Source organism: Periplaneta americana, chromosome 12 (assembly GCF_040183065.1).
Source record: "Periplaneta americana isolate PAMFEO1 chromosome 12, P.americana_PAMFEO1_priV1, whole genome shotgun sequence".
Lineage (NCBI taxonomy): Eukaryota > Metazoa > Arthropoda > Insecta > Blattodea > Blattidae > Periplaneta > Periplaneta americana.
In genome coordinates this window covers 69,590,107-69,617,469 of record NC_091128.1, presented here as the reverse complement: position 1 = coordinate 69,617,469, position 27,363 = coordinate 69,590,107, and the positions used below count along the sequence as shown (strand labels likewise).

At 34.8% G+C, this 27,363-nt stretch overlaps 1 protein-coding gene across 7 annotated transcripts in view; it reads right to left on the bottom strand.

Moving 5' to 3' along the window:
* The window catches only part of LOC138710541 (lysophosphatidylserine lipase ABHD12), a 105,188-nt gene that overhangs the window by 60,223 nt on the left and 17,602 nt on the right, over positions 1-27,363 (bottom strand). For 3 of the 7 annotated variants that reach the window (XM_069841511.1, XM_069841512.1, XM_069841513.1), the window contains exons 3-4: positions 2,837-2,955; positions 491-596 (exon numbers count right to left, since the gene is read on the bottom strand). In XM_069841511.1, the coding sequence (XP_069697612.1) occupies positions 491-596; positions 2,837-2,955 (225 nt within the window). Of the gene's footprint in view, positions 1-490; positions 597-2,836; positions 2,956-24,384; positions 24,515-24,597; positions 25,722-27,363 lie in introns of those variants that run through there. The other 4 variants (XM_069841508.1, XM_069841509.1, XM_069841510.1 and 1 more) reach the window with 3 other exon arrangements.

Here is a 27,363-nt window from a genome sequence, read left to right as displayed (position 1 = left end):
ATTTTACTTTCTTCTTTACCGATAGGTCTGTTAAATCTTTTTCTAAGCAAAGAGGTCAGTAGTAATTACCTACGAAATGAAATACATTTGTTACTTATTAAAGTTTCATTTGAATAATTAAATGCATACTACTATTGACATTCATTTACCTAAGGGTTATAGAAAGCATTTCCATTGGGAGTATTTAATTAAAAAATTCTGATTCATCCCCTTGCAACTCGTTAACAACACACAATAAGTTCCTTGCAATAACGGCTAACTATTGGATGAACCCAATCCCTTCTACTTTTCAATAATTTGCAGTTTGAGATACACTAGTAAATTACTGCACAATGACGAGCACAATAGTAACTGGCCAGCTCAAATCCTTCTGTCCATCTTTCTTCTGCTCGTGTGGCCGAAGAATGGTGAGGCAGCTGCATGGCTACCGTTCCACTGACATTCCACTCATGTGAACCCGACCTTATACTTTGAAATCCGAACTACTTACCACATTCCAAGGGTGATGTCATCATCAGTCGTAATGTAGAAGTTTCTTGTTGCTGTAAGTCCCAGCTTGTCTGGGTTCTTCAAGTCTTCAATCCGTGGCCATTTTACTAGAACACATTCATTCCAGAATTTTTACATTTTGACTAATCCAGATAGTATAAAAACAAAATTTCAAGTGCTACTGAAGTCCATTCCGGGTTGGAATGGGTACAAGAAAAACTACCTACTTCGATGCAAGAAAAATTGAATTATGACGTATACTGTACATGTCACAAATATTTCTTGTGCGTGAGACTTCCATGCCAAATTACTCAACAATTTTATTAAAATAGTATCTTCCCTTAGCACACAAGCTTCTAAACAGGCATTACAGATAAGACAACAAATTCACTACAGTGGCACCAGTCAAGAGTTCATTGACAGAAAAAGCAATATTGTCAAATCTTGATGTGGTCTGCTTCGATGGCAAATCCAGGTATTCAATAGTGTATCCAGGTGAAGTAAAGGAGGCATGGTGAGCAGAGGGAAAGAGACAAGGAGAAAAAGGAGAATGAGAAGAAGATGAACATACGTGTTAACGCACACACACACACACACACACACACACACACAAACACACGAACGTACGCACGTGCACGCGCGCACACGCACGCACGCACACACACACACACACACACACACACACTCACTCATTACATTATATAAGCGAATAAGGTTACATAATAATTAACTTTTAAATACTAGCACAGCATGTGAATACTAGTATCTGCAGTTATGTAACTAGTTATATAATATACTACTTTTTTTTAAATTTTGCAATACAGCACACGGAAAAAACAAGTTTATTACATGTAAGGAAAGAATACAAGGAGTGTATATTAAAATAATGCATAAAATAATTTAAAAAAATTGCAATCTGAAAAAATACAATGCTACACTCAAAGTAACATCATTCTTAAATACATAGGTTAACAAAGAAAAATTAATAAAAAAGTTAATATACATAATGAAAATTAGATATTAAAATCTACAAGAGAAACTAAATAAATTACAAAGAAACCGACACTATAAAATATAGGGAAGAAAGACAGAAGAAAAATACAGAATGCCTGCGTTCATTTTAAAGTAAAGCTTAGTTATTAATACGAACTGTGAGGTATAAAAGCAGTTTTCAAATCAAATTTAGTTTAAAACCTACATTAGGAAAGTTTTTTTGTCACCGATTCTTGAAACATATATGGTTGACACAGATCCACGTGATCCTTCTCTTCTTCCTATTCATTACATTTGTAGACAAAAAATAAACATTGTGTCATACTGAATTTCTACGGATAGGCAAGCTGGGAAATTACATTGATGTAGTTAAATTGTGACTTAGAAGTTGCAGCACATCAATCTGCAGCACAAGGTGTAACTTTGTTACTTGACAAACAGGAAGGATACTCCAGTACTACCAGAACATTTCAAACAAATCTTTTGTTGTCTTACAGTTTGTAGTGATTGCCAGGCGTGGCTCCTTAAGGTTGTAGCAAGTTTGTGCTACACCTAAAAAAATTTACAAGTTAAATTATTGTGGTCTATAAGTACACGATTGGTATGATCAGCTGTAGTAAGTTTCTCATCCAACTAGAATCCTTTGTAGGAGCCTCATCGTTGACTTGCCACAGTAAACGACCGTGCTTCTTATGGGGACTGGCTTGATCTTGGGTATCTCTTCGGAGCGAGGGGATGAGAGGGGTGTTGTCCATCGTGGATTTTAAGTTGTTGATAAACGAACAAGGAGGTAGTACACGAGCTGACCTACTGATAAGTGACAATGAATGAGTTAAGAGAGGTATAACATACTCTGCGACTGCAGTTTGGTGCAATAACAAGTTTTTTTAGAGGATGAGCTTGTATTTTATCAATGTTTTTGCTTTCCGTGTCCACTGCAGTTATTTGAGTTGAGTTGGTTGAGAGCACGTGGTGGTGCATACAAGAAGTTTCAGTGGTTATGTGGCTGTGAAAGAAGAAAATCTTTATTCTCTTTTCCTTGTGTTTTGTTCGGAGAAGAGGCATTATCAAAGCATCTCCAGGATTGCTCTAAAAACACGAAAACTCGACAGAGTTAATAGGTGAGGTTTTGAAAATTTTTACGACTGTAGCATGGTAGGCTTAATATTTTGTAATAAGAAAGTAAACGACCAAAATTTTGAAGCACCAGCCGCCACTGGTGATTGCTAGGTTTTAGTAAGTCACTTTTTTCTTTACAGTATTTAGCCCTTCTGATATAACCACTGGTGCCAATGTTTCAAACTTTAATCAATCAGAAAGTAAAAAAAAGCTAAGTGTCATGCATTATACTTACCAAAATTGAGGAATATAACTGTTCTTTGCAAGGGATATGTATATCGAAATAAAACCGGAATGAATCCGAACATTACTATCAAAAGGCATAGTATAGCCCGTAATGTACCGAAGAGAATTCTGAAACAGAACAGAGAAATACATAATTGCACATATTCATACAGTATACAGTTCTTTTTACATATTCTTAATTTTTACATCATTAGATATACAATGCATGAATTAAAAAAAAAATAAAGAAACTTATTTCTTTTCTTCTGTATATTTCTGTAATTTTATTATACCACCGCAACACTAAAAACACAAGTATTACTGTAACATGAAACTGGCAGAGAAAACTAAAATTTCGTTGAAACCTGCCTCACAGCTATATTCACTGCATATCACCAAATACAGTCAAACCTCTGTATAACAAAGACCAATAGAATAATAAACATAGATAATGCGATAATATTTCGTGGTACCATCTTTTTTCACGTTAAATGGCTCTCGTTATGGTGACAAAGCAATTTTAAAAACATCTTATTATAATGATGACTATTCCACAATTCCATTCTTTATGTGGTCATTTCTCATTGGTGGATACGTAACAAAATTCCTGTAGGAGAACCTATGATTTGCCAAAAAGCTTTCCATTTCGTTACTTTGTTTGCAGATTAAAATTTTAAAGGAAGTAATGGCCAACTACAGAGTGGGCGAAAAGCCCCAGTACACATGTTTATTTATCCTGAAAAATAAATCTGTGCACGAAAAATGTATCTATCTGTGTTACTTGTATGACACTGGCGGACGTATTTCGAGGTGTGATCATGGGAGACATCTGGCAGACCTGAAGGAAAGCATGACACACGGTGAATACGAGAGTTTTTAGTGTGGAGGAGAGACTTGTGGCTTCTGTGTGGGTCCACGAGCAGCCACATATCGGAAAAACTATGAGTAACTTAATATCATGCAGGATTTCAAGTCTGGTAATGGTTAAGGCGCAACAGAGCAGAGATAATTTGTTGAAGTGGGAAAGAATAAAATCTTTCCGCCCTATGACTGTCAATAAATTAACAGGCAGGAATTTGGACAGGCACATGACATATGACTGCATATTATTAGCCTACTCATAGTTTTTACGATATGTGGCCACTCGTGAAACTACATGAAAGCCACAATTTTCTCCTTCACACTAAAAACTCTCGTATTCACCTCGTCATCTTGCACTCTTGAAATGGCTAGAAATTTACGTGTATTATGGTTTGCCTCAGGTATGCCAGGTCTCTCACCATGATCACGCCTTGAAATACATCCACAAATGTCATATGACTTAACACAGGTTCAACTTTCAAGCGAAGACTTGTTTTACAGGAAAAATAAACAGGTGTACTGGGACTTTCGCCCATTCTGTACAATGCTTCAAGGAAAGGCATAATACTGTCTAATTGACAGCTCGGGAAGAAATGTCTGCTCCTGTTGTCATTGCTGATTCTTAAGAAGCAAATAAAGCCTCACAGTTCTCCTTTGCACAAATACTACAGAGACCAAGAAGTTAACTACATTAATTGTTGTCGACCAATCAGCAAAATCTAGATGCTTAAAATGTTGCGAGCTTTCAAACAATTAAATTAGAAATACATTTTAAATATTATTATTGTTAAAAGTTTAGCTTGCTTCTTGAGTATCGTTTTTGCAGATTTGATTTCAAGATCGATTATGTTATTTCAGTTGATTACAAGGAAAACAAATGCACAAATAATTAATTTATCACTGAATCTAGTGCACCTTATTTTTCTGTACCATTTGGAAAAAGTACTTTTAGTAACATTTAATTAATTTTAGTTTTTATTTATGTAATCTTCTTTATTTATCCTGTATTACACCTAAAAGTTTCTTGAAGTATTAAAATCATCTTAAAATGATATTATTTATCAAGTCCCCAGGCAATCGTTCTATTGAGGTTTGATTGTACACAGGATTGATGCACTATAATGCAGATTACATATTATCACTTTCGATTTACTGTGCCGTGCCAAGCAGAGCCAAGAAGAGACAAATGAACCCATATTGCATAGCCTATGAACCAGAAGAGGTAAATAAATGTATATTAAAAGAGGAGACAAATGAAGTCCTGAGGTCAGTGACAGGTTGGCAGAAGTCTGTTACAGCCCCAAGATCTATTGACAGGTAGGTCGAAGTCTGTGGCACACAGCCCCAACTCAGTTTAACAGGACGAGATCTCTAACAGCACCACTGTCTGTGACAAGATTACAGGGTCTGATGCAGAAACAGCCACCCATTGCATCTGTGATAGTATCAGTTGTTTAAAAGTCACTTCAATCTTTAAAGCATTATAATTATTACATTTGAGGTAGGGAAGAAAAAAAATCATCACTGTGTTTGGCAAATAATGGGGTTTTCATTTGTTACACAGGTATCTCCAAATAATGTGCTTATGTTATCGTTTACGTTATGTTTAATTTTCATTGTGAATGGGCCTTTACCATTCAATTGATTAAAATACCGAGAGTGTCAAAATACGGACGATTTTAATTAATAACTTTGAACTAATTTAATATTTCCGTTATTACTGCACATGTTTAAAGACAGAACATGAATAACATCTTCAAAATCATCACCGTGAATGGTAATATAATGATTTAAACATTCTTCAAAATTTTCAATACCACTCTGCCACATATCGTCAGATATAGACTCCACGTTTCCCTTCAGCTCACAGATGGTTCTGAAACTGTTAAAACCATTTTAACATAAACTCCCAAGCTTGATTTGTGTTTTCCAACAATACCATGAACAAATGGCTAATAGCTTCTCAAATTTAACAAAAATAAAATTGTTCATATTTTATTGGTGCTCTCTGTATTAATGATTTCATTAGTACTGAAGTTAAAGTTTCAAGACATGGTTGTATCATTAAATGTCAGGGTCCAGCTGGTGGAATACTATTATGAAAGCAATGCCATCGACCTGGGCTGGGCTCGAACCCGCAACCTCGAGCACAGAAGGCCAGTGCTATACCAACTATGCTACCAAGGCTGGTGTCTCTTTCAAGGTCTCAGAAAATGTAGAAAACTTAAGCTTACAGCAGTAAAATTTTGGAAATATTCAACATTTTTTTCCTCCATTATTGTATCTTGTACAATAATGAAAATTAGTATGTGTAAAACACTGTCCTTCTGCTATATGAAAAAAAATATATATTTTTACGATTTAAAAAAATTATTTAATTTTTTTTTTTTTTAACTTCAGTTCACTGTGCAGTGATGAAGCGTTTCCCACATAACTCAAAAACTATCAAACATTCTGTGATGAAACTTTTTGTGTGTATTTATGCACGTCATATCTACAATATTATCCAAGATCACTTCTCTACCTTTGATAGGCTGTCTAAAAAAAAAAAAAAAAAAAAAATTCATTTAAAAAAATGGTCAAATATCAGTATTTCTTCTAACACAAAATAAAAAAAAATATTATTTATTAAGGAATGTAGTTGAAAGATCAGTTCAGAAAGATATGAGGAGGTGCGGAATTAATGGATGGCTACAGTTCGTGAAGGATGGAGCAGCATGGAAGAGGACATTGAAGGAGGCGAAGGCCCACTTTGGGCTGTAGAGCCATGAATGATGATGATGATGATGATGTAGTTGAAAGAGCATGATATTGTAAACATGAGTTTCAGCAATAAAATAAAAGAGAGAGAACATGAAAAAGTTAAGAAGTTTATGAGTTACGAGGGAGACACTTCATCACTGCACAGTGAACTACCACCATAATGAATTCTGAAAAAATATATGTATACTTTTTTTTAAATCGTAAAAATATTTTTTTCATATAGCAGAAGGACAGTGTTTTACACACACCAATTTTCATTACTGTACAAGATACAGTAATGGAGGGGAAAAAAAAAATGTTGAATACTTCCAAAAATTTTACTGCTGTAATAAGCTGTACCTAACCCCTTAACATTTTAAGAGAAATCCCATTTTCCATTCACAAGTATGGGGACTTACTCAGTAGATTTGAGGAAATTTATTCTGTTGCTGATAAGAAGAAATTTGGAAGACAGACGGTAATCAATGATGACGTTGCTGTTGATGGTGTTTCAGACAAGTAAAGAAATAAATCGAAATAGTTATTACAGAATTAGTAGTGTTAGTCAGGTGCAGGCACTTTCAAATGAGTTATAGCACAGTTTGAAGAATTCTAAAAAAAAAAAAAAAACATTTTAGTCTCTATTCACATTTAAACTAAAAGCAGCGTTTGCACTCAAAGTGAAAAGGAGGATAGATATGATTTTGATTTATTTGTGCTAGCAGAACGGTATGCTATAGAACTTAGTCATCCCTAGACTGAGGAATCTCGACCTGGAAAACATAATAATCTTCATGTAAAATGGCGCACCACCACGCATCTATTCTCTCACAAAACAACAATTACACGGATCTTTGCAATCATGTCATCAGTAGACACTTTTCAACAATATGGTCTCCACAGTCTCCAGATCTCAATCCAGTCAACTTTTGGTTGTGGAGTTACCATAAAGTATGAGTTTTCGTGCCACACCCAACAACAACTGAAAAATGCTATCTCACAGGAAACTGGGAATATTCCAAGACATTGTCTGCAAAATGCTGTGCATGGGGTCGCAGAAAGAATGGTGTTTGTTGAACAAGAGAATGGCAGATATATTTCCAGTACTCTGTAAAAACCGAACACAATGATTTTTTTACCTCAAATATTATAATTATGCCTTAATGCTTTAAAATATCAAGTGGCTTCTGAATAATCTCATACTACCCATTTATGTTTTTGCGTTGTTAATCTTGAGTGATCTATGATTATGTTGTAGATAAATACTAAATAACATCTTAATATTTATTCTTTTCACTTTCTTCAGCTCGGATTTTAAAGACAGGCCTAAATGCTTTGTTAAAAAAGTTTATTTAAATGTTATTAGTAGAGAGCGGAATTTTAGGTGCCTAAAATAGGCTCTTAAACTCCTTTATTTAGGCTCTATAAAATAAAAAATAGGCTTTTTTGTTAAAGAATGTCACTAATATAAGATTCAACATTTATTTAATGCAAAATTCTAGGATTAAAAGAAACTTCCACACATTTCACATTTAACAAGGGTACACATACATACACAAAATGAAGACATTCTGTCTTTAAGTTAGTATTTTACATTCACCAATCACATTTTCATAGTTTGCTTCACAGTAGATGATCAGCACCTATTGTGTCGCTCACTGCTGTACTTACAAATGGTGAGAAAATAGAAGGGGTTATTATCTGTCTTGGAATGTAAGAGAATGTTTATTCGGGTACAACCTGCAAATTTGTGTTAAATTGCTGACAGACAGAGGAATATAATAATAATAATAACAATAATAATAATAATAATAATAATAATAATAATAATAATAATAATAATAATAATACTTTGTTCCACAGGAGTTCTTTTACATGCCAGTAAATCTGACAAGAGCCTGTCGCATTTAAGCACACTTAAATGCCATTGACCTGAGCCGGGATCGAACCCGCAACCTCGAGCACAGAAGGCTAGTGCTATACCAACTATGCTACCCAGGCTGACTGAAAGTTGGAATTTTAAGATTGAAAGATTGTAAGAATGAGAAGGGGTGGCCCGAGGTACTTCTCTATTGTGTTGTTCACTGCTAGGAAGGAGTTGTTATCCGTCTTGGAATATAAATGATACAGGATGTTAAGAAAAACAGTAAACAGTTACGAAAAATGATGCAACAATTAAAAAAAAAAAAAACTTAAAAATAGGCACTAATCGAAATAGGCATTTTTAGGTACTATAAAATCCCTTTACTTATACCTATATCCATGAAAAATGTAAATATTAAATCTCAAGCCTGTATGTATCAAGGAAAAAAAAAATAGGTTTTTGCCTAAATTCCACTCTCTAGTTATTAGTTACGATCTTCTTCTGTCTAAATAGCTATTGCTGTACAAGACCATGATTTAATCCTGCATGGCAGAGCATGGACTAATACTAAAGCAGTTTGGTTACCTATATTCTGCAGTTTTTCCACTGATATGAATTTTTTTAAAATTATGGTTTATTTAACGACGCTCGCAACGGCAGAGGTTATATCAGCATCACCAGTGTGCCGGAATTTTGTCCTGCAGGAATTCTTTTACATGCCAGGAAATCTACTGACATGAGCCTATCGCATTTAAACACACTTAAATGCCATCGACCTAGGCCAGGATCGAACCTGCAACCTCGAGCATAGGTCAGCACTATACCAACTACGCTACTGAGGCTGTCGATATAATAAATATATTCAACAAATGCAGCACATTAATGATTGCGAATTTCTCACAAATATAAATAAATTTTAAAATATAATTTCATTCATCATTTTTAGCAACTATTCTTCCATATTATCTGAATCAAATTATATTATTCTCTAGTAAATTAGTATTTCGATAATAAACAACGAGAACTGCTTTTTCTTTTCTCTAAAATTATATTCCCACAGTAATACTATTCTAAATGGAAGAAAAACAGGGTGCATTTAAGCTTCAGAAGGTCCTACTACACTATATTTGATGTAAAAATTATGCGAACACAAAAATGAAGTTCTAAATATAGGTTCATCTGTTCACTTAAGAAGCCAAATTTATTTAATACATGGTACAGTACACATTCTGGTGGATTATGACTACTGTGAACAATGCACCATATGGACATTATTTTTAAATGAAACCCTTCAGTTAATACCAGCGTTGATACAACTGTCAAGAACATATTTTAAAAGAGGTTTTTGTAATTGAACAAAATTAGTCTTGTATTTGTAAAGACTTACTTTTAAATAATTATTTTCAATACATAATTATAACATCCCACTGACCAAAAAAAAAATTAAAATGAAAGCATCATTGAACAAAACACTAAAATAAATACAAATGAATTTTTTTTTTAGTAGGTTATTTTACGACGCTTTATCAACAGCTCAGGTTATTTAGCGTCTGAATGAGATGAAGGTGATAATGCCGGTGAAATGAGTCCGGGGTCCAACACCGAAAGTTACCCAGCATTTGCTCATATTGGGTTGAGGGAAAACCCCGGAAAAAACCTCAACCAGGTAACTTGCCCCGACCGGGAATCGAACCCGGGCCACCTGGTTTCGCGGCTAGGCATGCTAACCATTACTCCACAGGCGTGGACCAAATGAATTATCTCCCTCCCCAGAATAAGGGTATCGGTGGGGATTCAAATGTCCAGTTCTGTGTCCTCAGTTAATTCGCAAAGTAGTAAAGAGGAAACTGCGAATGCTAGTGGGGATAATTGGCGAAGTATGAAATGGGATGTATCTTATAGATATTGCAAATAGTAAACTCGACCACTACCTAAACATTATAACAAAAATGTTCTTTGGTAGGAAAAAAAAACAAATTTCTGTGTCAATCTAAACAATGCAATAGCAAGTAGATACAATTTTTACACGTCTGTTTATATTCCACCAATAGAAAATAAATAAAAAACTAAGTTAAAGAATGTCTGAAATAAAGTTGATCACTTGCAATGTATTGCTGATGTACTGATATTGGTCATATACTTTCCACAGCAACATATACCCACCTCCAGATATTTTAAAAGATAATTTCCCACATTAATCTAAGTTATAGCATAAATTACAAGATAATAGGCTACATAAATATAAGTTAAATAATAATTAAGTCCTTTAGTTTGAGCAGCTGTGACAATGTAGTTCCAATGTTCTTACTCAACATTTCTCTATCATTCTGCTCAGGAACAACATGGCACACTTCATTATAAGTCTTTTCCTTCAAAAGACTTAAGATACAATATTCATAAAATATATCAGAAGCACGCAAATGTTTGTTATATATATACACAAACGATACTTTCGGGGCAAACTGTCGTACATGGATAGATAGTCAACATGCTGAAACCATTCTTCCAATATCAAGGGCAGTGGAAGTTACGAATTGTTAGCCGAATGGCTAGAGCACAGGCTAAAGATAGTGTTTGGTGGTAGGTTTTTGCGGGGTACTCCCATTTTCCTTATCAGCATTCCACCACTGCTCCATTAATCATCATTAGGCAGTGCTACGTATTTAGTTAGCCTCCCATGATGCACCAAGGGCAATGCCTATAATGGCAAAACGAACTACAGCTTCTGTACATTGCTCATAATATATAGCACAGCACATGCCAGCAACTCAAGGCCCAAGAGGGAGACCAATGCGCAGCATCTCATGCTATTACAAACCAAGCCTAGGCAAAGTAATGACCACACACCAAGAACAGGACACAATGATAATAAATTTCGAGAGGATATCCGTGATAGCAATATACACAGAACCACTAACACCTATAGAAGAACTAATAACAATCATGTCCACCAGAGGGCAAGTGGTCCCAGGTAGAGACATAATATTAGCTGGTCTGAACTGCAGACTAAACAACACCAACCACAGAGCAAAAGAGCTAATGGAACTGATGACGGAGGAAGGCTTCATCCTCGTCAACAAAGCTGAAGTCAAAACGTACCGGTACATTGTAAAATCAGGCCAGCAGCATTATAGACTTAATTTTCTTCAAAGGCCACAACATTATGTTAATGAATTATAGCGTGTGTCACGCAAGAGAAGGCGATGATAAAGAAACACTGCCCAGTCTCAGCTCACTTTAACGTCACAAAAATAGAGAGGAGATAAGAACACGAAGATACCAACAATTCAAGGTGACTAGACAACGTCGTATTAAGGCAACAAACCGAGGAAAGGAAAGAAATCGATGAACACATTGAGCTGTGCTCAATGTCTCAATCAATTCTACTAGCCCACTGTACCACTGACAGCCTTCACATTCCGCCATATTGCTGACAACGCCATCTTTTCATGCATAATCCCTGTTAAATTTCCTATTGGCTAGCTGGATCACGAGGTACATTAGAGAGAGGGAAAGCTAGTCTTCTTGGTAGCTACGAAGAGACTGAAAATTCACTCAGAAACTCATCGTCGTACATGGAACATCGTTGCGATAAGTATACTCAGGAACTCGGCGTCATACATTAGACATCGGAAGTATACTCAGCCAGCCGCTGTGGTAGACGTGATTGCAATTTTACTTAGATAGGTGTTGCGGGGATAAGTATACTTAGGAAATTTGAGTCGTACTGTAAATTCAGTGAGCCGGCATTGTGAGGATTAGTAGAGTTAATTTCATCTGTTATTGTAATTATTCGTGTTTATTGGTTTGGAGGTTAATTAAGTTAATTACGTTGTTCAGATGCATTGCATTATACGTCGATTTCTGAATTGGATAGAAGACTCGAGAATATGGCTATGAATAGTCGTATCGATTACTATCTCTACGTGTGTCTATCATTTTGATGACTAAATTAATTACAGGGCTTAGATGATTTCAGTGTTAGCAATCTCCTTTCTCTCTCTCTCTATGTTTATTTGTATTATATTGTGCAGATGTGTCATTGTGAATTGAAATTACTGTAACTGCTTAGCTATAATATTTGTCATACAAGTTGAGTGTGTGTTATTTTCCGATACTAGAATGTTCCCTTCAGGAAATAGTGTATTAGTATACATGGGACTCACGTATTGTGAGAGTTATGTATAACCTCGAATACACAATTGTGTATCATGTTGAATAGAGCTCAGTCATGTATGGTGTTAAATGGGACTTATGTATTCTGAATATTGAATGACTGAGAGTGTGAGGTTGGTAAATATGATAATGCAACACGTATTTTTAGATTATAATTTTGTTACAGTACTTGTTATTCAGCTTCATCATTAATGTATCACATCAATTCATTCGTGTACTGTTTATCTATTGCTTCGTCAATTACACTGTTTGTTATAAACTTGCATTTGTTATTTCATCGCTATTCCATTGTGCCCACCCCTAAACTCAATCCTCTAACATCTGACGAGTGGTACAAATTGGTAGCAGTAGGGCCTCATAAATTGGTAGCAGAGTCGCCTCAACATAATGAGAAACGACACAGAAGTAGCCGCAGGAAGGAAGACAATCAAGGCAGCACTGGTGTACAACCTGAAAAGATCACGCATATGGTTCGAGAGACTGCTATATGAAGAGAAAGATCACCCTCCAAACCATGCATGCAGCAAAGGACAATAAGAATCCGAAGGCAATAAGGCAATACAGCATCGCCAGGAAGAAATACAAAGAACTATCGGAAAAACGGAACACCTGGAAAAAGAGACAGCAAGCATAATAGAAGCCAAAAACGACACATTTATAGCATTGAAGCCTAGGAAAGCACAGCATAGTGGAAAAATAGAAATGGCAGTATGGGAAGAGCACTTTAGTAACAGCCTAAACGTAGAAGAAACCATCACTAATACCGAGCTGTTACATGGGATCATACCAAGCAGAAATCGATCCCTTCATGAAGGAGGTGGTGCACGAAGCAATCACGTCACTGAAAAAAAAAAAAAAAAAAAAAAAAGGTCCCAGGACCCGACAGCATAGGCAATGAACACACAAAAGACTCAACAGAGACACTACTACCAGCAATCACAGACCTAATGAACCTCTGTCTTCATGTGTGCAATATCCCCATAACATGGAGGACATCGACAAAGTGCTTTACAAGGGGAAAGGGAACCAGTCAGACCCGAACTCATACAGAGGGATAGCGCTAGACAAAGCTCCTCACCAAAAGGGTCTCAGAAGCAGTAGAACACAAAATCCCAGATGAGCAGTTCGGCTTCCGTAAAGGAAGGAGCACCCTACACGCTATCAACAACCTGATCAATGACATCGAAGAAGCACTAAGACACCCAAGAGGCAAATTCCACGCAGTATTTGTCGATTATACAAAAGCCTTCAACACGCTAAACAGACCACTAATACTTGAGAAACTGGAAGCCATAACCGGTAAGGACAACAAGATCACGACAATGATATGATATGCAACATACTGACTAACTATGTGCAAATAGCAGACAGAGTCGCAGTTTCAAAATTGATAACACAAACCAATGGAGTACTACAAGATGATCCACTAAGTCTCCTGTTGTTCAACACTGCGATGTACGAAGTGGTGAAGACAATTAAGCAAGACACAGAGGACGTGAAAACTACTTATATGCTGACAACGTGGTCATCGGATCACGATCCCTGCAGGAAGTACAAAAAGCCACCAACCATCTGGACAGGTGGGCAAAGGACAACAAGCTGACAATCGACACAGAGAAAACCGACGTTCGAAAACAAGGCAGAGAGGCAGCAGGAGACAGGATATAGCCTACCCAGGAGCAAAACCCTTCAAATACCTAGGTCTAACCATGCAAACTACAGCAAGAGTTCACATAAAGTCCTGAGCAACGGCAGCCACAAAAGCCATATTCGACATCAAAACAATCACGAGGCTCTCGCTGGAAACCACCATGATTCTATTCGACACGGAAATAGCGCCCAACGCCACATACAGACTGGATACCACATGGGAGAATCTGAGCCTGACGGACCTAAAGATACTAGAAGCAGTCAAGTCGCGTTTCCTAAAAGCTACCCTGGGAATCTCGAAACTCACAAAATCCAGGCTAGCCTACGAACCTGCCAAGGAGACATTCTTCATTGAAGACCTACAGATAAAGCATGGATTACCATCCACAGACGCCTGGAAAAAACTACTGCAGGACAGAGTGAGGAAGAGGAAAGAAATCTGGCCAGATTTCTCCTCAACAGAGGCCATGACAAATAGGACACTGACAGACACCAACCAGGATCTTCGGCATTTTGTGAACTCGATGGCGGTACATGGGTACCACCATAAACTGTGCAAAAACGAGCACTTCAATGACCCAGAAAAAACCTGTGTGTGCAACCTATGCAACAAACAATGCAACCGATACCATGTAACCACATGTAAAACTGGGTAACATCCATTGTGAACTTTTGTGAAAGTGCAAAGTGACAGTTCGCCTAACGAACAAACTGTGTTAATAATATCAAGCACAACTTGTGCGATCTATCTTTATTATTTTAAAATAACAATATTTTAGTGTACAAACAAATGGGCAGCAACTATATTTGATAGGGTACTCCATTTTCAATACCAAATAGTACTGTAACTTAAAAACTAAGAAGTCCTTGTTCGATAAGTGAATATGAATTATCGGATAACAAAATTTCGCAACTGTTTGTACATTTACACAACAGAGTTGAAAATCTTCATCCGAAATACAAGAATTATTATAATGACTCTGTGGCTTCACTTAATCTGAGCTTTGTTTCCACAGCAAAGTAATTTCTTATAGTTTTTTTTTTTTCCATTTCTTCAGTTCGAACAAAATGGATTAAGTTTAAGTTGCCTTTTAAGAATTTATCAAATACACTACTGTTGTTGCTTATCTCCAAATGTTTGCTATTTTATTGACATCTAAAACTTTGAATTTCACACAAAACTTGAGTAAATGTGATATCTGTTTCCATACGACATCTTTCTTTGCATCCAAAAACTGAATAAGTTTCTTCAAATTGTTTCTACAAGCTACTGGCAAAAAAATGCATAGGTTATCTATAGATAGCTAAATTCAAATACGAGTTAGTAGAGACAAAACCATTTCATTTCACAAACAGAACAGTGATGCAACTGAAATCTATCATGTGCGTGATGCTCTGACTAGTTCGTATACTCCCTCACAAACCACTCATCCTCCTGGCCATCCTGGATTTCAAAAGCAGTGGGATGTTATCTTTTCCAAAAAATTTTAGATAAATTCCTTTCTTCTTTCAAATCCGAACTAGACATTGCATGTCTCCTAGCTCTTCAAGAGAGTGAGTCTGGAACTTGGTTACACGCATTACCTTCTCCTCACATCGGCACTCTAATAGATAGTACATCCTTTAACTTTAAAATCGCAATGGCTTTACGCCTTGGTTGTAAACTCTGCCAGCCACACCAATGTATTTGCGGAGGAATTGCTGATATTTACGGCCATCACTCAGCTGTGCGAGGAGCAAGGGTCGCATTCCCAGACATACATCACTCAATGATATCATTAAAAGATCTATGACTTCTTGTGGCATCCCGTCTCTTTTGGAACCACCAGGTATTAGTCACGCAGATGGTAAACGACCCGATGGTCTCACCTTAATTCCATGGTCTAGAGGAAAATCTTTAATTCAGGGCTCCACTTGCATTGACACACTAGCTCCATCTCACTTGCCAAATACCTCCAGACGCGTAGCATCTGTTGCTGAATTAGCCGTGAAAAATAAAGTCAATAAATATGCTCATCTTTTAGACAATTATATTTTTGTCCCTTTTGCTGTGGAGACCTTTGGTCCTTGGAGTCATGACAATAAAGTTTTGGTATCTCAAATCGGCCAAATTTTGATCTCCATTACTGGTGATCGTTGTTGCACTACTTATTTGCGTCAACGTTTAAGTATTGCAATTCAACACGGACATGCAAGGAGCATTTTGGGTACTCTTCCTGAGTCCAGCCCTTTCGACGAACTCTTTCTCCTGTAAAATTTTAGTAAGTATTCCATATGTAAATATTTGTATTTAGTTTTATATACCGTATTGTTCAAATTGTTTCAAATTTTCATAAAATCTGTAGCCATTGAAACTGTAGAGAATGAACTACCAAGTATCTCATTATTATTATTATTACCGTGTATATTAAAATGACTTGTATGTTTTCATAACTGCATGAATAACACATAATGACTTAATACTAGTTAGTGTAGAAAGATATTAATGGAAAAATTATATATATATATATATATATATATATATATATATATATATATATATATATAATTTGAACTGATAATGGAAAAAAACAGAACTTGATGAAACATCATCCCAACTGCATTCAAGTGTTATAAACTCATTATAAACTCGACTGTTTTTAAACAAACTCGTCTCTATGGCAACTGTCAGCTTACATCAAGGGAAAATATCCAGTTTAAATATGTGAAAACTACGTAAATTCTTTTTTTCATTTTCTCAAGTCTTTCTTACTGAATTAAGTTGAAAATTTAAGAAGTTATTATTCACATTTTCATTTACAAGAACCACTACTTGGATTAAAATAATAAAAAAAAAATTGCCATATTTTAAATTTTCGAAATTTTGGCAATTTTTTTACAACCAATTACAGTTTTCCTCCTAGTTCCCACAATTTTAAAAATATTTAAATATATTGTGTTCGGCTAATCTATACTGCAGATTTTGGACAAAATAAAAAACAGTTTTTCCTTTGTATCCACACGACTCAAATGAGCTGACAAGACGCCACAACTCAACTTTGAGTGCACACAAATACTTGTGTGACTTAAATTGTGGTTTTCTGTTAACGTACCTCAGTAACGAAGGGCCCCGGGATCGACACCCGGCCCCAGAACAATTTTTCCTTGAAATTATTCAAACCTGCTTTACAGGGAGCTACTACCTGAAACCCAGATTTGTATAAAATAAAAAACAGTTTTTGAACCTGTTAAGCTGAATGTATCCCCTTAAAAAGAAACTCATTTCTTCTATTAAGAGAGTGTCTGGATTTTCAAGACCAAATAAAATTTGTGAAAATATTGGCAATTTTAATTACCTCTTAGTTTCGAAAATCCTACACATTACAGTGTTTAATTTAATGGCAATGATTTTTTATGAACGCATATATTTATGTAACTCAAACTGTTTATGTAAGAATTTATAAGGACAGAGTTAGAAAAGAGAATTGTAAGATTTTTTAAAAATCATTTAGTTTCCAAAATCATTCCTTAAGACTATCATCCTTATCCTTTGCCTTCTCTCTAAAACTGGAGAAAAAAAACTAAATTCTTCATAAAAAGATTAAGTTCTACATGACAATATTTTGTTGTATGAAACAGATAGAGTTATGCCATATGATTAATGGCATATGTTACACAGCACCTTTACAAGAAGTTTCTGTTCAAGCCACAAAAATAGCAAGATTGAAGTTACTTATTCTTCTTAGTTCTAGTAATGCTACAGGTTCTGCTTATTTTTGCATGATTTTATATCTTTCATAACAACAGTTTTGATGTAAATAAAATTATTTTAAACAGATGTTTTAAAAATTGTGAATAGATGTAGCATGAGTTGATAATACATGCATACAATCTGGCCAATACATTAAATCATATCTTTAAAGTTCAGCTAAAATCCCATGTTGTAACTCCATAATTTTTCTCACAAAACACTATTTTTCCTGTTACTAAATTTAATACTAGATTTAATAGTGTTTCTTAGCAACACTTTCTAGTATGTATTATTGTATTCGAAAGACATGTACATAAAACATAAAGGTTTACTAATCGAAACACTATGGCAATAAGATTATTACAAAGATTCTGATTCCTGTATTTCTCAAACAAGCTGTCTCTGCTCCAGCACAAGAAACGTGTAAAAGTCGTCTGTGTGTACATGAATCTGTTCCTCCTTTGGAAATATTTAAGATGGTATTTTTAAAGTTATAGCAATTGTTCTATCAAAATATACATAATTTTTAATGTTATCTTCCTTCAGACATTAATTTCAATCAATAATTTTCAAGTACATTATTTTTATGGTAAAATTTAATTTAATTTCTACGACTAACGAAATCTCTGTTCAAAATAGTAAAAATAGGGCTAATTTTTGTACCTTACAAAATAAATTTCTTCTAATGTACTGTAGGCCTATATTGTTGATAATATCTTGATTAATGTTAAAGTTCAATGCTATCATACAGTTTTTAGTAAATTAATAGCAATTAACAATTAACTGGTGAAAGAGAGAAAACAGAATTCAAATGAAGTAAAGATCCAGGCTACAAGAAAAATCACACACAACAATAACAACCATTCAAGCTTGTGTTAAAAATTTGTCACAAATTAATACACTGTGTGAAACATATATTAATCCCATCCTACATTTAAATTAATAAATATAGCTGGTTTTTACAATGTTATGTAAGTAGGATTACTGAAAAATACCAACATATAATATAAGAACATCTAAAATTGCACAAATCATACTATACAGAGTATCTGGGTGCATTTGTTACAGATGCTGATAAGTGATAGTTATCAAAAGAAACAAGCACTGCTAATGAACCCATATCTGTCTGGTATATGTCCTTAAAAGTGTCGTTTTCATAGTGAGCTGGGAGAAAATTGGTTGTAATTTTTATGAAGAATTATTTGTAATTTGTGTTTTTATAGTGTACACATTGCAACTCACATGGTTTATTGCAGAATTCGTTAAAAAATGGATGGTTTCATTTCCACATCATCACAAGCGGCTAAGATTCTTGCTAAAATTTCCTCCATGTTATTCACTGGTAAAGAAAAACGTGGAAATTTGGGGAGAGTGATGGTCAAGAAGTAGGATTTCTTTATATTCATCTTACAGAACAACACTGATCCAGATGCGACACTATTAAAGACATGGTGCATTGTACTGAAGTGCTACTGGATATGGTTTCAATAGTGAAAATTATCCTTTCTCACATTTTTATCATTTCCCAGAATTTGCAACTCACCCAATACCCTCTACATACATATACAAGCAACACAACATATCAAATTGTGCAAACTTACCTACCTGTTCCTTTAAAAAGTAGTGTACAAGAGCTGAAACAATTCTTTATGACTAAACAAAATATTGTACAATCCTTTTCTAATAACATCAATAGAGTTCAAAAGTACATTATAGACAAAAGAATAAGAACATTACAGAAAGGTACAGGCAAGGGGTACTGAGAGGAATACTGTTAGAACAATATTATTAGTGCAATAGTACATATTTGCAGATATTACAGTATTGCCAGCACAATATTAACAGTAATAGATTGACGATTCTGGTGGCAATACTTTGAATGAGAACCACTCCAAAAGTAAAGCACCATATATGTTTAAAAATTCATGTTTTGTTCTACATTTTTTCTGTTCACTTAATATATTAAAACACATCTCCTTCACGAACAAAACTTTATTTTTTTTTCTTATAATTCCTGTCTTTCTCAATAGCTTTATAATAATTTCGAAATAGTGACGACCCTGAAATAAGTTTTATATAGATGCAGTACTTCCTCTATGTAAGTACTGGGTAATTCATTTCTATCTTCATAAGCTGAAATTCAAACCACTGTTTATGAAGCTACATTAGCAATAATTTCCTCTTTTCTTATATATATATATATATATATATATATATATATATATATATATATATATATATATTCTTCTTCTTCTTCTCCACTTCATGGATTAGGATCTGCCTGTTGAATTGGTTGAATTTTATCGCTTTCAGATAATGTACGAAAATGTTTTTCCTCTTTGTCTATAGTTTAATTTACTTCTTGGCTGACTAAAACTAATTCTACTAGGCCTACTTTTGATTTTGCCAAAGGCGAATCTGAATTTGTTTCTAGTTTTACGATATTTAAGAAGTAATTAATGAACATTGAAAATCAACATTTTGCTTCTAAGGATGTAACTACATATATATATAGCAAACAGCAAAACTGTAGAACAAAACATTTTTCCAAATCCATCTTTTCGAAACATTATTCCTAACGTCTTTTCTTCCGAATTGTACATTGCTAATGTACATTGTCCCGAAAATAAATGTTTCCTTTAACCAACATTTCCACATGAGAATTCATGAAAGTGTAACAATACTTTGGCCTTGCTAAATAATGCTTACATTTTGAAGTAAAAATGATTGTGTTTTATTCTCCTACTCACTTACAAAACAAAAATACAGAGAGAGAGTCTACAACAGTCACATCTGCGAGGAGAGGTATTAAACTGTTATTACATGGATTTGTATATTATTATGAAACAAGATCTGGAGGGGAGGAAAAAATTAATTAGAAATGCAAGTGACTTTGAACAAAGGAACGTTCTACAAGAGCCATCACCATGGACGACTGTTCTGAGTGCTTAAGGGTGACGAACTACCATGCCATAGGCAGGGGAGAGGCAGATCAAGTAAGACAAAATATACAGCGTGCAGCCCGAGACCATCCAGAACTTCTTCCATTATAAATATTGTGTAATGAACGAGTTTCTTCCAGCATAGTAAGTTTCTTGCCCAAAGGTGAAATTTTACAGAAATAAATTCGAAAGTAGAGAAAACGTGATCAATTCCAAAATTCGACATTAGTAGGAGATCAATTTGAGATTGCTGAAAGGTACAAAAAAACTCATCGGGGTGAGAGATTTCTATTATTTGACTCATATCTATAGGAAGATAGTAATAAAGGCCGGATAATTATGTTTGATACAAAAGAAAACTTACAATTTTTAATGAAAAGTTACGAGAGGTTTGTAGATGGTATGTTTAAGGTCAATTGAATGGCTCAGTGCCAGATTTTTTAGCTGCAGATTTTTGCATAAAATGACTGTAAATTATCATTTATATGTATGCCAAAGTAGATGTACTAGATAAATATCAGATTAGAGTAAATGAGAAATAATTTCCAATTGAGAGCATATAGTTTTAAAAAACGATAACTTTGAGCGTAATTGTGGTTTAGGCAACTCTGGCATTGAATCATTCAATTGCACTATATTATAATCAACGTATACAGAATGGAAGTAATACCATATGACTACAATTTTTAACAGCTTATTCCTTCGATAGAGTACAACAAAAAATTCTAATACCATATTGCAGGTCTAGCACTACAGTGTGTCCTACTCGCTACCGAACCCAGAATTTATTTTAATAATTCCAATACTAATGAAGATATTGCAATGAAATTTGAAGAGGACTTACCTCATTCTGCGAGAAATGTGGTGACATCATAACAGATGCTGGAAATGCTCGCCATATGCATCCAGGCAAGATTGAATTCGCCAGACAATATTATATATCTTCGCTAAGATGTTCGCGTTTATTGCCTGGATCTCTGTGATGATGTTTTCTTTCAAAGTCTATGGTTCGTGGTTTGTTCTTATAAACTGTCCCTTTCAGATGGCCCCACAAAAAAAAAAAAATCAGGTGATGTCAGGTCAGGGCGAGTGCAGTGGCCAAGGCCCTTTCGAAATGACGTGGTCGCAGAAAAAGGACTGAATTTCGGCCATGCTGGCGATTGATGTGTGGCATGTCGCACCATCTTGTTGGAAATATCCGACGGTGAGTTCCTGGTCGTCCATTTGATTTACAACCATATTGAATATTTCAAGGCATTCATTTGTTGCGATGATTGTATTGAAGAAGATGGGACCAATTATTCACCACCGAGATATTGCACACCAAACACCAATCTTTTCTGAATGAAGGGGCTCTTCATGTATTGTATGGGGGTTTTTACTTGCCCAAATACTGGAATTTTGATTATTTATCTATCCCGACAGGTGAAACCACACCTCGTCCATGAACCAAGTGTAGTCCAGAATGATCAGATTATTTTGAAGAAATGTTTGAAACATTTGACAGTAACATAATCGTTTCACTTTGTCAGTTTCTTTTAATTCGTGCATCACAGTGAAACGGTAAGCATGAAGCTTCGCTTTTTTTGCAGCACGCTGACAAGTGCTTTTGAACATTCCTGTTTCTTGCGAAAGTCGGCGGAGTGATTTAGAGGGAGACGCCAGTAGTCTATTCTTTACATTCTCGAGCGTTTCCTGTGTCATTTGTTCTCTACTTCCTTTCTGCATGTCTGTTCAGTAAAATTCAATGTGTTTCAAGATTCTTCGATAAGGCCCAAATGGTGGACTTACTTGGCAGATGTCGGTTGTCTCCAAATCTCTCTACGAACTGCTCTTGACATGCCTGTATTGAGTCTGTGTTCCAATACACTCGAATAATAAACACACGCTCTTCAAGAGTATACCGATTCATTTCAACTGCACTATTTGTCTTTCTACAAACTGTTTTCCAATACACTTGAATTACGAATAAACACAATCAACAATAAATGATTACACATGCAACGCAACAATCACAAATAAGCCAGTGGATAAGCACGTTGTTGCTACTCCAAGTTACACCATACAACAGTGATAAATATCTTCATTACTATTGGAATTATTAAAATAAATTCCGGATTCGGTAGCAAGTGGGACACACTGTTAAGTGGATAACTGAAAATATAATATTTTGAGACAATTAGGGAATAGCTTTTGAGCAACCAACTTATTATCTCCATGTGTAGTAATGCTGTATAGTAGATATTTAGCTTAAGAAACCATAATGGATCTCTAAGCTTAGTACTTAAATAACCCACTGGAATAGGTAGGGTAATTCAAATATCAAGTTACCTATAAATAGTTATAGTATTAGACTCGTGATATTAGTCCCACACGAATACTTATCTCAGAAAAAAATAATTTCCCCTTAAATGTTAACACTATTTTATCTGGTAAGTACTATCCACACGATTCTTATTTTTACTCTTATCATTAGAGAAGTGGTTAAGGAATGATTTATTCCTTTGCAGTTTTTAAATAAAACAGACGGTTTTCTCACAAAATAAATGTAAAGATTAACATGTTTAATTATTTCCTGCCATTAGGAAGTCTGGCAATTCTATTGCAGTGACCTATAGACGGAATGCATGCATAATAGGTTTTTTACTTATTTTAATGTATTTTCAATCTGCACAGTTATATCACTTCCATTCTGTATATATGTATGATTTTTTTATTATTATTAGTAACAGTTCCACAATCAGAAGAATTACTTTCGGAATTCGATTTTCGGAAACTTAAAAGTAGGATTACAGCCTTTCGGAAAAATGTACGAGAATCAACAAAAGAATGTGGTTTGCGTGTACTTTGTTTTATGAGTGAAACTCGCATATTCATGCTCACGTCATACAATTTGTCATTAAATTCATGTTTGCTGGAGGTGTGAGTGAAATGAGAACTGACAGAAACCATTGCTCCATTTACTACACACTTTGTGTCTGGAGACCTCACACTAGCATGTGTTTGGCTGCATAAAGGATCATAATATTTTATATTAAGAAGGTGCTTTAATGGGCAGTAATGCCTGTGTACTTTCAAATAAATAAATAAATAAATATGCCAAGCTACAATTTTGAGATTCACACTGATGTTCAAAATGTTCATTATTGCTTGTAGAATGCTAGATAGAAGTTCTATGACATAGATAATTTTTAACTCCGGGAAAAATGCAAAAGTGTGGTAATTGGATGGTAAATAAAGACTTTTTGTCATAACAAGTATGCAACTATGAGCCTTTTTCTTTACTCCTGATATTATTATATCTATGTGCTCCTCACAAACAATATAACAGTAAAACACACACACACAGATTCACAGAACAAGCTAATGTACAATGCCATTTCCTTCTGAAAAAATATTGTCAACGAAAGATTTGAAGACTTTAAGAAACACAATCCAGTTTGTCGTACTAATAGTTTCAATGTAAGCAACTACACGTCTGAACGAAACTGCATGCAGAATAGAAGACAGCCGAATGTGCAGCCGCAACTAAGAAGGGAAGCAGGACGACACAGTGGATAATCACGGAATCTGGTGTTAGAAGAAATACTTACAGTCCTAAATTGTAGAGGAGTAGTGGAATGCAAAATAGAGATAGAAGTATGACTATCCCTCTGAGAACTCGCTTCATAATGCAAACAGGAGTATAGCAATATTCTACTCTATTAAAACTCAATACAGTACCTGTAAAACGGGACAGAGAAAACACAATATAGTCTCACTATGTTAAATATGTATAACAGATTCTCAATTATTTACTTCTATACCTCAAAGTTGATCATGTCTTCAAGAAAACTTTAAATATTTGACTGTTAATACACACTTCAGTGTTATACAGCAAAAGTACGTCATTTCATCCACCATACTCATTAAAGCACCCACACTTCTCCTACTCTGTTATCAATCACAGACGAAGGACGATGAGGGGAGGGAAGAGCAACAAGAAAAACAGAATAAAAAATGAAAACAAAATAAGGCAACTGAAGTGGGGACAGTCAGAGGAGATTTCTGAGGTTCACTGAGCATGTGATTGTGTAACAAATGCAGGTCATGAACAACCAAGACTGGGTTTTATCTTTTTCTTTTTTTTGTTTTTTGTTTTTTTTTTTTTTTTACATTTCCATAGAAACACTTCTATGCTGTCAATTTATATAGTACATTAATTTTTCCAATATCTTCAAGTACTGTTTCTTTCAAACCTCGTATAGCATTAGTTGCCTAGTGAAGCTTCAATTATCATAATTATTTCGTTACATAAAACAATGACAGTTATCAAAACAATGATAATCGATCATTTAAACTCATGTTATAGCAACAATTTGTTCCACAAATAAAATCAATGTCTTCAAGTATTATTTCTTTCAGGCCTTTAAAGAGCCCCATCATACACGCAGTTATTAGGAGGTAAGTCTGTACAAACCTAAATCGACACGCAAATCTCGTGTGTGGGCGAAAAGCATCAAGACCTTTGACCTTGAGGTAAGTCACCAGATTTCAAAAACTGCCTGAATTTTTCGGATTGTAGAGCTCTCCAAATTAAGCGGGAGAAAACTTAGGTATAGAAACGAACAATACTGTGAGCATGTGATCGATATTTCGTAATTGTTTCGTTTTAAGCAGTTCTCTATAGCAAATATGAAAGTACGGAGCTTTATGAATGTAAAATCATAAATGAATAGGTACTATTGTATTTCTCAAGTGATTGCATTTATTGACGGGGAATTTGACTTCTTTGTCAACTGTAAGTCCACAAGCGTGTATGGACAATCCCATTCAGATATAGCCTACCTCCTGAGGTAAGTCTGTACAGATAAGTACAGATATTGCATTACTGTATATCTCTTCCAGTCATTGGTCGCTAAATTTCAAATAGCTTATCTTAGTCATGGGTGTCGACGTAATAAAAAGCATTGAACCTTTGGGATCTCTTTTCTCCCTTACTGAAAATAAAAGATCTGCATCTGGTGAGTCTTTGCATGTATGGGGGACGTGGCATCACACCAGTAGCCTATGAAGTGGAGCTTCGAATATGGTAATTCGCTCCATTAAACTGTCGGCTTTAAAAACGAATTAATTTATCATTTAAACCCATGTTGTTTCTGTAAATAATCCTAGTGATATATAAATATCTTTCTTCTATATTATAATTGTGAACAAAATTATGTATTACCTACAAGAAATATCATTCCTTAACACTAACACATTGATTTAATTTAACAGAAAGTGATAGACATTATATTTCTTATAGAACTTTTAACAGAAAAACTGTAAAATAAAATTAACATGTATGTAATTGCATGTTTCGATATTATTAAATTCTTTATTTTCACCATAATGACATCAATGATATGTTTCATTATCATGTCATCACGAGTTTTCATTACTTTAATACTGTTCCTAGCACCAACAATTTTTAAAAAATTTTATATAACACTTTTTTTTTATCAATGTTGTTCTATTCGCTGTATGCAAAAGATTGTTTGCACATATCGTCATGTGAATGCAAGAACTAGGTAGCTCGAAATTTGCGTGTTTTAGTTACCTCTTTTATAGCATAGCAAAAATGGCACAAAATGTAATGCAAGAACTTGGTAACTGATCGAACGATACCAGCGACATCTATTTTCCAATATAACAAATAGTTGAATGAAAACGAGACATATTCCTTAGTGCAATAAATAAGTAAATAGGCAATGTCACAAAATATGAAAAATCGAGTTACCTAGTTCTTGCATTCACACGACGATATTAGGTCCACAATTCGTTTACTTGTCTCAATCAAAATCATTAATTATTTTTAATTTAACACTTAAAAAAATAATATTTCTAGTTCTCTCTACATTTTTCACACCCATAGCACTTTTCTAGGTTCATTTAACATGAAATAAAACCACCACTCAAACTGCAAACATTAAATGATCTGCAATTGATAACTATCACTCAACTCTTCAATAATCAATTATTATGAAGACTGTGAACCACCCAAGTCCAGGCCTGGTGGCCTGGTCATGTGACACTACGAAACATTTGGACACGTGACTAGATGTTCTAGATGTATGAATGTCCTCTTGAACACTTCGTAATAAAATATGGCACTCTAGCATTTTCTTCAATGTCAAAAGATATGAAAATGGCAACAATGCCCTCAACTGGAAGTGCAAACTATCGTTTTCTGACAACTTCCAGTCGATTTCCATGCTTATGAAATTCTGATTTCAAAATCTTGTGACAAGAGGTGGATTTACCTATAGGGTCACTAGGCACGGGTCTAGGGGTGGAAGCTGTAGGAAGCGGCATATTTTCACTATATTTTTAATTTCATCAATATTTTTTTTTTTTATAATTGTTCTTAAAAGTTGACAAAAATTATGAAATAGTTTTAAAGTAAGGACTACAATCGACAATACGAGTTTGAACTATTATTACTAACTTGCAGTTGGTTTCTGAGGCTGACTACAATACTAAATTTCCGCAAGGGATCGCGTTACAGTTTCACAATTTGTAAAAAAAAAAAAAAAATGCATAATTAAATT